Here is an 11,020-nt window from a genome sequence, read left to right as displayed (position 1 = left end):
AGTCATTAATCTCATACAATGAAATCCATAGTAGGAGCGGAACAAATACACACAATCTCATTTTGGAGTATGATTCTCAGCACCTGCTGGTGAGACTTTCACTCCTTAACTCAAGCACAAGTTACTAGTTGCAGAACTGTGGATAGACTAATCCTCTAATAGTGGAAGAGGTGAAAATAAGAGGAGGGAAGCATTTTGCATTACTCATGTTACCTGCCATTTATCCCAGGTTTTTAAGTGTGGAGAGGAGGGACAGGAAGAGGGTTTTAGAAGCTTGCAATGTGTTTTTCCTTCTGCACTTTATCCCTGTATAAAATTTTCCTTAGAAAAATAATTTAAGCTCATCAGAGCTGAATTTAGTTTTAGGAATTTGCAAATACTGCTATGACACTCAGTGTCTATACACGTAAGTCAACTAACAATTGCATCTACTGCGGTTCAAAGAAGATATGCAATATTATCAAAATAGCACAAACAACTGCTGTGTTTGAGTATGAAAGTGTATTACAAAGAAGGAACAATAAAAATATAGATTAGTGACACCCAATTTGGCAAATAGTACATATCTCCAGCACTACCAGTTCTCATTTAATTAACAGTTAGTTGTGTATATTTCTATCTTATTCCTATTTTCCCTAGGGATTATTAGCTCCTCAAAGCAAGGTACATACTCCACACCTTTCACTCCCCACCCCAATAATGTCTTGAAAATTGTATGCACTCAATAAATATGTTTGTTAAATTGGATGTTGTTACTATTTCTGTTCTACCAGTTACATATAAAATCTGAACATATTTATTCAGTTAAAAAATTACTGGGTTTTGAAATTCATATGTTTGTATATGGAAAGGTGGAGAATAGCTTTAAGCTATTATTATGCTGCCTCATTCTTGTCACTTTTTAATATGACATTGAGCTTTGAGCAGGCACTGCACAATTCTGACAGCCAGAGGCATTGAATAGGGTCAGGGCAAGCACAAAGAGTTTAAAATAACACATATTTTCCAGGAAATACACAGCTTCTTTGCAGGTAGGTTGATTTTCTTGGTGTTTTTCAGAAAATTTAAAACAAAAATGCTTTCATACTATCAGGAGGTAATGATAATATACTTTGTGCTGCTTTTACTAAAAAAGGGGTTGTCATTTATATCATACATCTCATTGTCAAAAGGGTTAAAAGTGAGCCAGAAAATAAATTACTTTCTATTTAAGTATCAATGGTCTCTCTCCTGAAAGTTCCCTTTACCTTAATATATTTTGTTGGCCAAAAAGTTCATTTGGGTTTTTCCATAACATCTTATGGAAAAACCTGAACAAACACTTTGGCCAGCCCAATATTTAAGACCTATCAAATCCATTTCTCTTCATCTGAACAGCTTGGTCATTTTTACAAAATACAGACATATGTGGGTGGTGTTAGTGAAGACATGGGAGGAGTTACTGGCATGGTGATTATTAGCTTAAAAACCATTCAATGGTTCCTTTTAAAAGAGTTACTCCAGGGTTTCCCTGGTGGCACAGTGGTTGGGAGTCCCCCTGCCGATGCAGGGGACACGGGTTCGTGCCCGCGGGAGAGGCCACAGCGGTGAGAGGCCCGCGTAAAGCAAAAAAAAAAAAAAAAAAAAAAAAAAAAAAAAATTACTCCAGAGTGTGTGTTGTGTGTGTGTGTATGTGCGTGTGTGCTTCCATGTGTGTATAATTAAAAGCAGCCAAGAAACTGTGATTTTTAAATTGGCTATTCTTCCATTTAAGCATTTTTAACAGATATGTGTAACAATTTTAATTTTAAATATTACATACTTTAAATGAACAATTACTTTTCAGTATCACTGGTCTGAAACTTACTGAATAGCTTATTTTTCTACAAAAGTTTTGAAGACAAATTTAAGCAACAATTATCAAATGTATGAGAATTCATTTTATTTCTTTTGTTCCTCTTATAAGACACGAGTTTAAAATGTAGGACTTTATTCCTTTACAATGTGAGACCAGATACTTTCATACTCTCCTACAGCAATGAATGAGACCCATGGCATATACTGCCCTTCAATTGTCCACGGAACTCCTATTGATATTAATGAGTTTTTGTCAAAACTGATTGTGGTCATTTTATGTGGCCTGAAGTGGTCATTTTTTTGTGATTTCCATATTGGTCGCTGCAGGGTATAGTGTATATATCATTTCTAAAGTGCCTAGGGATCTTTACAGAGGAAAGGTGGTGCATAAATTGAAAAGACTATTATTGCCTTTATTTTAAATTCTTCTATTTGTGAGTTCTCTAAATCATGCATAAATACAGTACAAAGTGCAAATCAGATGTGCAGAGAAAAGTCCAAAAATGTTTCTTTTAAACCAGCAATTTTGAAATTATCCACTTGTAGAAGTATTTTTAATCCATTGAAAACAAAGCTAGTTCATTTTCTAATTTGACAGACGACATCAAACCAGGACTTAAAGAAGCATAACACTAAGGGGTAGAAGGGAGTATAGGATTTGAACTTCCACTATGGGTGCAATCCCTTCTATAGCTACTCCTTAGTTCTGCTCTAAGAAGGTCTGTGAGGAGCACCTAAAGAGCCAATATCATCAACGAATCCATGGACAGTGATGGAGGGAGGACTCAGGGTGGATGAAAGAACTACTTTGAAATGTTACTTTAGTTTCACTTTTAATGTAAAATTTGGAGAAGTTAGGTTTATATCTCCCAGGATAAAACATGAAAAATGAAAGATATTAAGGAAAATATGTTTATCTAGAATTTCAATTACTCTCACCCTCAAGGCTCAGCATTCAGAATTTTGGGTTAAACATACTTGGCTCTTCTTCCTATGATGAAAGAAATTCATCTGTAGAAAATTGCTGTTTACTGTTGAGCAAGTCAAACCTTATCCCTTAACAATGGCTATTGTGCACTATTTTGAACACAGTCTCTGATTATGAAAATAGATATCACAAATCCGATTTTTTGTTGTTGTTGTTGTTATTTTTCTAGGCTACCACAGGTTCAAGACAGACCTCTGTCTTTGATTCTTATCTTTTCTACATGTGTATATACATGCAATTCTGTGGGAACAAAGAAAAAAAACTGATGTTAATTAAACATGAATATTACCAACACCACCACAGGTTGACTGTGAATAGTAAAACATTAAAACAATATATACCTCTGTGAAACATGTCCACCTAGATAACTTTTTTCTGCAGTTTGGAATCATATGCCATTTGAAGCCAAATAAGCTACTGCTCCTGGTCCATAATCCTCTATTTTCTGTGTTTTAAAAATATGATATCAATCAGTGATTTTAGCAGGTAGAATGGGTATCTATGTGGTTTTCTGTGCTCAAAATGCAAGTATTATGGAATAAATAATATTTTACCAGGTATACATTCTGTGTAACAAATCTCTTTTTAATATTGGTCTGGTGGGGAGATACTAACATTACTTTCCATGCTCACTTTTATAGGAGGCTTTTCCATGTCCATGAAAGGGGGGCAGAGCAAAGACTCATCTCAGATCTAGTCAAATCTGGGAGATAATCAGCCACATTATAATGAGATTCTCCTCTATGTGAAAAAATAACTAGGAAGATAAGAAGAAATCATTATTAAAAACATTTATGTCTCCCATTCCTGCCAAAAATCTATGCTGATAGACATTGTTTACAAGATGACAATGCATGCAAGCAGTCAGTTCCGTGTGTGTGTGTGTGTGTGTGTGTGTGTGTGTGTGTGTGTGTGTGTCAGAGTTTGGGGGAGGATCACTCAAAGTAGTTATTATTATTATTTTTTTACATTACATATAACAAAACAAATATTTGATAAGAGTTATTTGTTTCTCTTCCCAGCTGGCTATACCCGAAGAATATGGACACAGTCTGAGTAGCTGGAAAGATGAAAAGACATACTTAATGAATTGGTCAATGAGTTGACTTCTTTCCTGTCTCTTAGCACAGTCTGCTTTCTGTTAAATCATCTAGTGTGTGTGCAAGTACAGGGATAGAGGGAGGGTGTAGGGAGAGGGTGCATGTTTACAGTTGTGAGGGTGTCTATGCACATATATTAAATAATGTAGAGTTTCACCCAAAAGCAAGTTGGTCCCATTATTCCTTTAGAGAGTGAAGCCACCTCATAATAAGGCCTTTTTGATAGTTAACAAGCTCCCTTGGAAAGCATCCAAGATGAACCCATCTTATACTAAATCTTCCTTGATAAGGGAACCCAGTGTCCCAGCTAGTGAGTAAGATAATGTGTGCATAGGTATAAGTTCTACAATCATATTTATGAAAGAAAGCATAGTGATCTAATGTATTTTTCACTGGAAGGAGCAAGGGTATAATTTTGTGGATTCTGTTTGCTAGAAAAATAGTCTAGGGTCATTGTATGTGATTCTTCTGTCTCCACCTTTTTAGAGGTAACAGAAATTAACTGGATTTTGTTTTGGAGACTGCATTTCTTTAAATAATCCTCTGATTTTTGAAATGTTCCACTAGCAGGGCTCTTAAGAGGAGATACTTTTATTTCATCTTAAAAAAAATTAATTGATTTCATATATATTTTATATTCATTTTTCTTAATGCTTAAAAAATTAACATCTACAAATGAGTAAGTTGGAGGATTGTTATTTTTAAAACTACTATCTGGGGGTATGTATAAACAATGTTTTATCCTTTTATTTTACAGAATGGATGAGTATTGAGTGGTATCAGTTCACAGGGCATTGTTTTGCATTGTTACTTTTTCTTCTTTTCAAGACTTTATTGAAAGGGTCATATGTTTGGATTTTTAAATACCAAATCATAGAAATATCTTTCACTATTCTGAGGTGCCATATGCATCTTTAAAAATATCTGACAGGTGGAAAAATACATTCTTTTCTTTGGAAAACTATGTTTTAACCTCTAATCATTTTTTACTTCTCCATTCTCCCCCTTCTCCTCCTTCCTTACTAAAACAGATATTTGGAATAAAAACAGAAAAGTATTTTTGCTTTCACACCATTAAATATGGTTAAGTATTATTTTTCCTTTTGAGCCCATGGAATCTTTTTATGGGAGAGAGAGATACTGCTGTGAAGGACTGAGAGAAACTGAGGCCAAAGCTGCTTCTCCTCCAAAGGACTTGGTTGAGAATTGGGTGGTGACAACCTCAATACAAAGAATGTCCCAGGCAGAGGCACCAACATCCCCTGAATTTTAATGAAAATGTCATGTTAATGATATAACAAGGTTGATAAGGAGGTCATCATAAAAGCCAACTAGGCCTTGGTTATATATTAAGACAAAGAAAAGAGGCAGTAGAGGAAACGAGTCTCATAAATATGTATAAAATATATGTAGTCAGTAATACATAGTAAAATACTGATAAATAGAGAGGTGTCTATATGTATATATTTATACTAGTAGTATCTCCTAAAATATCTGCTTATGGTTCCATTAAATAATGGAGAATGCACTGTTAGTTGGTTTCTGTGTGCTTTAGTAAGAAAAGGTATAACTTTTTAATCAATTCAAATTTTTTCATAGGATACTGAAAGAGAAAGAGATTAGGTGGCATGAATGGAAACAGAACCAGTGGGTTTAAGACTATGGCTTTTGTGCTTGTAGATACATCTCTATAAAATCAGTATTACTTATAAAGAGAGATAGGCCCATGAGTATGCATGCAACATGTAGCATATTTCATATAAAACACTCACATGTGTATGGTGCACTGTGTAACTGTAAATGATTAGACAACCTGAAAAAATGATAATCATTACCTTTTAAAATAATTAAATAATTTTGCTTTGTCTAACAAAAAACTTCAGAGTATAAATCGAAGAGAGTTTTACTATTGGAAAATTATACTTAAATTTCTTTTCTGTTACTAAAAATACATCTACAAAAAAAGTTGGTTAAGGCATGTGTGTACCTACAAAGCTTTAAAATATAACTGCTTTTGATTTAGTAAATTACTCCTCAGCCATCACTACAGGTAACTGTCCCTTATTTTATTTAGGGTCTTTGATAAAATAATAGAGGTGAAATTGTATGTAGGAGTGGGAGGAAGAGTAATGCATCAAACTTTTACTCCAAATGTCTCCATGTAATCTATTTTTCTTCCCCCAAAACTCAGATAGGAATGGAAAGGATTCAGCCTTATTGGGCAACACTAAGTGGACAAGAGTTTACCCAAGTTTATGGGCCTTGGAAGAGCCTTAAGAAGTAGAGCACTTCTCCTTGCATATAGTCATCTTTCCATTCCTCATCAGGGGAATGGGGCAAGGGAATGGGGGCTCACCTACCAGAAGGTCATCGGCTGGGAATGGGAAAGAAGAGGAAGGGGGGTGGTTGCAGCTAGTTGAGATGAAAGCCTCAGCGAAGATCTGGGCCCAGTTTCAAGAGGAGCAGTTCCAGAGAAGGGTCTGACTGCTGGACTAGAGTGAGACACACTCCTTTTGGAGAACGTTAATAAGACTTCACCTCCTGAAATGAACACCCTGCCCCACCAGCCTTCCCCAACATTCCGGTTGTGTTTTGCATGATCGTGGGTGTGATAACAAGCCACACTGTGTGAGTGTATGAAAGGCCAAAAGTCAGTGAGAGAAAATCAAAAATTAATACAATGACTAATGATTTCTAACCTGAAGCAAAGCACATGCAATGCTCACCCGGAACCTGCCTCTGTTTAAATGCTTCACTTCACACACCACACAATAAAGCCAGGAGAAGAAGACAGATATATTTTTTTTTTGGAAAAATGTTTTATTTAAACCTTTTTAATCTTTTACAACAATAAAATATTGCGTCAATATAAACCCCTTGACTAAAACTGTTCACATCAAATATTACAGCGAATTGTTTTACTTTTGACACCCAACTCATATTTGAAAGAGTTTCCTTTTAAACACAATGCAGAATTTATTGAAAATAAATAATTGCTGGCAACTGCAATAGGCAATTTGAATAAAATAGTTGAAAAAGCAACTCTTAATGAAAATAGCGTTTATTATACATCAGTTACTAAATGAATAAACTAAATGATCTTTCTTTAAATTAATAACTTCAAAAACGTTTTATACAAAACTGTACAATTATAAAGTCGGCAGAAATATTTGGGTTAACTCAGGTTTGAATCATAGTGCTTAACTGCAAAGAAAAAAAAATCGAAACAAACAAAGAAAACCCTAGCAGTTGTAAAACATGAACTCCTTGTGGGGGGAAAAATCCCAGAACTGAAACCCAACTACCAACAGAATGCAGAAGCTTGGCCAAAAAAGAGAAAGGATCCGGGATTTTAATTAACACATGCTCTTCGACCGACAGCTGGGGGAGACACAGTGTGGTGGACCGGGGCCCTGGCAGCCCTTACTAGCGCATCCTCAAAAAGCGGCCACAGGCTTTCAGGTCCTTATAGGTAGTTTGAAGCTTTGTCTACCGCAGCTGCGTCTAGAGGTCAGGCCAGGCGGCCGGCCCGGGTTTACGGAGCCCCCAGCCAGGTCTGGCGAGCAGCGACTGAGTGTTTGGGTGCATGTCCGGCCCAGCAATGTGTGCTCCTTGGGAATGAGGTGAGCCTCCGGACCTGGCATGTGGACATGAGAGCTAGCAATAAAGCCACAGCAACTGCATAATTTTTGGATCTCTACACAGACTAGCGAAATCTTTTTGTAGTTTTTTTTTCTTTTTCTTTATTTTTTGTAAATAGTAATACGATACACATAGCTATCTACACACACACGTTTGCACGCGCACGCAAACACGCACAGAGACACATACACCCAGAGAGATATAAAAAGAAGAAGAGGAAAAAACCCAGCCACCCGGGCGCTTGCTAGCTAGCTCAATCTTCGCCATGGGCTTCTACCAGCTGTGCTTGTTGGAGGCGCGGAGATAGCTCCCCATGATCCCGCTCAGAGACAGCCGTATATACGGGAGAGGAGGTGGTACGCGGCTAGACCAGAATCCCTGTGACCTTTGCCAATCATTTCATTGTCCTTCTGCACAGAGCAGAGAACGCCGGTCCACCACCCCCTCGCCACCCTTCCCGGAGGGTTTCTCACTCACGGAACAGGCAGTGAACTGGAGGTGAAACGACCTGGAAAGTGTTGACCCAGTCTGTCGCCAGCGTCTCCGGGTCGGGTCGTCGTCTCCAGCTAAAGCAATCGGGTGTGAAGGCAAAGTCCTTCGCCTAGAAAGGCCAAGGTGGGATCGAGCTGGCAGTCGGCGTGGCAAGGCGCGGGGCGGGTGGAGAGCTCCGAGTGCAGGCATTAAGGACTTCGGGAGGTGAGGAGCACTCTCCGCTCCTCAGGACGACTTCTTTCGCCCGGCGCAGCTGCGGAATCCTTCCAGGGCACCCAGATGCGCTGTGGAAGCCTGTGGGGGCTCCACAGTTGCAGAAAGGAGGGCAGAAAGCTTCGAAATCGCCTCTCCTCCTTCGTACTAGTTTGCAAACAGAATCGGCTGCCTATTCTGCCTACCCTAGGCACTCGGCTACCCCCGGGGGAAAAAAAAAATATATATATATATATATATATATATATATATATATATATATAATGTGTGTGTGTGTGTGTGTGTATACACACACACACACACACACACACACACATATATATACACACACATATATATGTATGCATCTCCAATATCATCAACAAACTCTCCACTGTATCCTCTCTTCTCCATACAGATTTGGGATAGGGGATCGGTGGATGGTAGGCATCTCTCCCCCTCTTCCTTTTCTAAGCAGTTAAAAAACCATCAGCTCAATGAAGGAATAATAATAGCAATAATAATATGGAGTGGTCGATTAGATACAAATTGTCTCACAAATATTGTGTACAGCTTATAGTAAAACACCGCAGACATTTAGAAACGCTATAGAAGTTTTAGAAAATGCAAAACTAGTCTATTGTAAAACAGATTTCACCTGAAATACAGCTGCTATAACCAAGGCGCTGAAAGGTTATTCAGAGGCACACATCTGTCTTCCCACCCCCCTCCCCCATCCCTACCCCGCCCCCAAGTTACCCCACTCCTTTCTCTTCCTAGAGAGGAGCGACCAAAAACAAAACAAAACAAAAACAAAAACAACAAAAAACCTTACTCAAAGTAAACAATATATATAGATCAGCAGAAAAGGTTGGAGGGAGCTGTTGCCTGGTGCAGGGGATATGAATTCCCCGCCTGGACCGCTTAAGGCAACTGTGTATCCGCGTTGAGAAGCCTGAATGAGTGTGTGTGTTTTCTTTCTTAATATGTTAGAATCCCCTGTTAAAAAAAAAAAAAAATGGAGGGAGGGGGAAAATAAAGAACGAACAACAAAAAAGAGAGAGAGACAGAGAGCTAGGGAAATAGCAATTAAAAAGCTGGAGTAAAAGGAAGAGAGTGGAAGAGAAAGAGAAATCCGCGCTGCTCCCAGTGCGGCCGGTTGCTTCCTCGCTTCCTGCAGTCAGAGATCGTGGCAGGACGTGTCTGTTTTCACTGTGTGCGTGTGCGAATAAACCTCATGTGGCTGCTGATCCCCTGGTGGAGTCATTCTTTTCTCTTTCTGTCTTCGATTACAGAACCAGACACGCACCACTTCTTTCTCTAACTGGAGGCTGTCTGCCAGCGAGGAAATCTCCTGCGCGGCAGGCTTGGGACACTTGAGGAAATGCGTCTCCAGTACGCCCTTGACACTCACCTCGATAGAGGTTCGCTTCTTGCGCTTGCGGCCCTGTGCCGCGATCTTGTCAATGCTGGTCGGACTCCCTGTGGACGAATCAGCCTCCTCCAGCCACTTGTTCAGCAGCGGCTTCAGCTTGCACATGTTCTTGAAGCTCAGTTGTAAGGCCTCGAACCTGCAGATGGTGGTCTGAGAGAACACGTTGCCGTACAGTGTGCCCAGCGCCAGCCCCACGTCAGCCTGCGTGAAGCCCAACTTGATTCTTCTTTGTTTGAACTGTTTGGCGAACTGTTCCAACTCATCCGAGGTTGGTGTCTCCTCGTCCGAGTGGTCCTGGCAGTGGTGCGAACCTAGGTCGCCGTGGTCTGGGGGTTCCCGGAGCACTGGGTGTAAACTCTGCGTGGAGGCAGAGGCCGGCGGTGGAGTGAGCCCGCCGTGCTCCAGCATGCCGCTCACCGTGAAGCCCGGCTGCGAGTACACGTTAAGGGGTTGGCTGCTCGACGTGATGGACGGATTCGGAGCCGGGCTCGCCCCCCAAGCATTCGGGTGGTTAGTGTGCGGAGAGTGGTGGGCGACGTGCGGAGAGCGGTGATGGATGATTGCGCCCAACTGTAGGTCTTCACGCCCAGGCTTCACGTCTTGCTGTTCCAGGGGGCTAGTGGCCAGTGTGGAAGACCATGGGCCTCCATCGCTCAGACTGGTCACCCAGTGATGCCCGAGGGGATGCCCATTGCTAGGAACTCCCTGCAAGTAATCACTTTGGAGAAGTTTCTGAGGGTTTCGGAAAGGACTCCCCTGCTGCATGCCCGCAGAGTCCGCATGGACCATAGAGCTGGAACTGAGAATGCTGTAGGGATTCGAGGCAGCTGTGGCCATAGTCGGTGAGGATCCCCTACTAGTTATAATGTGGCAAAGGGAGCAGCTTCAGCCTTTGACATCTATGGTACAGGGGAGCCAAAGCCGCGAAAGCGAGTTACCGGCACCCGCCGAGGCCAATTGCAGCGCGTGTCGGCCTGGCCTTCCGCGGACTCGGCCAATGGCGGCGCGGGAGGCCGGGCTAGCTTTCCAAATTAGGCTGGCGAAGCTCGAGAGTTTCTGTGAGACCCAAGCAGGAAGTGAATCAATCTTTCGGCTCCATTGGCTGCCTAGTGCTGAGTGACAGGAGCTCATTTGGTTAACCCTTCCCCCCACCTCCCACCGCTCTCGGACATCGAGGATGTTAGAGGAGGGGGAAGGATGAGAGGGATGTGCGTTCGTGTGTGTGTTTGGTGGGGGATAGGGGTGAGGCGGCAAACTGGTTTTAGAACTTTTTTAGGTTACTTAGATGAACGTAAATAAAGAAGAATATTAAGAAAAAAATATAACCAGTTTTAA

At 40.7% G+C, this 11,020-nt stretch overlaps 1 protein-coding gene across 1 annotated transcript; it reads right to left on the bottom strand.

Moving 5' to 3' along the window:
* Positions 1–9,305: 9,305 nt before the first annotated feature.
* POU3F4 (POU class 3 homeobox 4) lies at positions 9,306–10,522 on the bottom strand (the record flags this gene model as incomplete). The annotated part of the gene is made up of 1 exon (XM_079727654.1): positions 9,306–10,522. One exon carries the CDS (start codon positions 10,520–10,522, stop codon positions 9,431–9,433), a length of 1,092 nt encoding a protein of 363 aa, XP_079583780.1. The 3' UTR covers positions 9,306–9,430.
* Positions 10,523–11,020: the final 498 nt, after the last annotated feature.

This window comes from Hyperoodon ampullatus (assembly GCF_949752795.1).
Source record: "Hyperoodon ampullatus genome assembly, chromosome: X".
In the NCBI taxonomy this organism is placed as follows: Eukaryota; Metazoa; Chordata; class Mammalia; order Artiodactyla; family Ziphiidae; genus Hyperoodon; species Hyperoodon ampullatus.
Note: the sequence above shows the minus strand (reverse complement) of the source record. Positions and strands in the feature narration are given on the sequence as shown.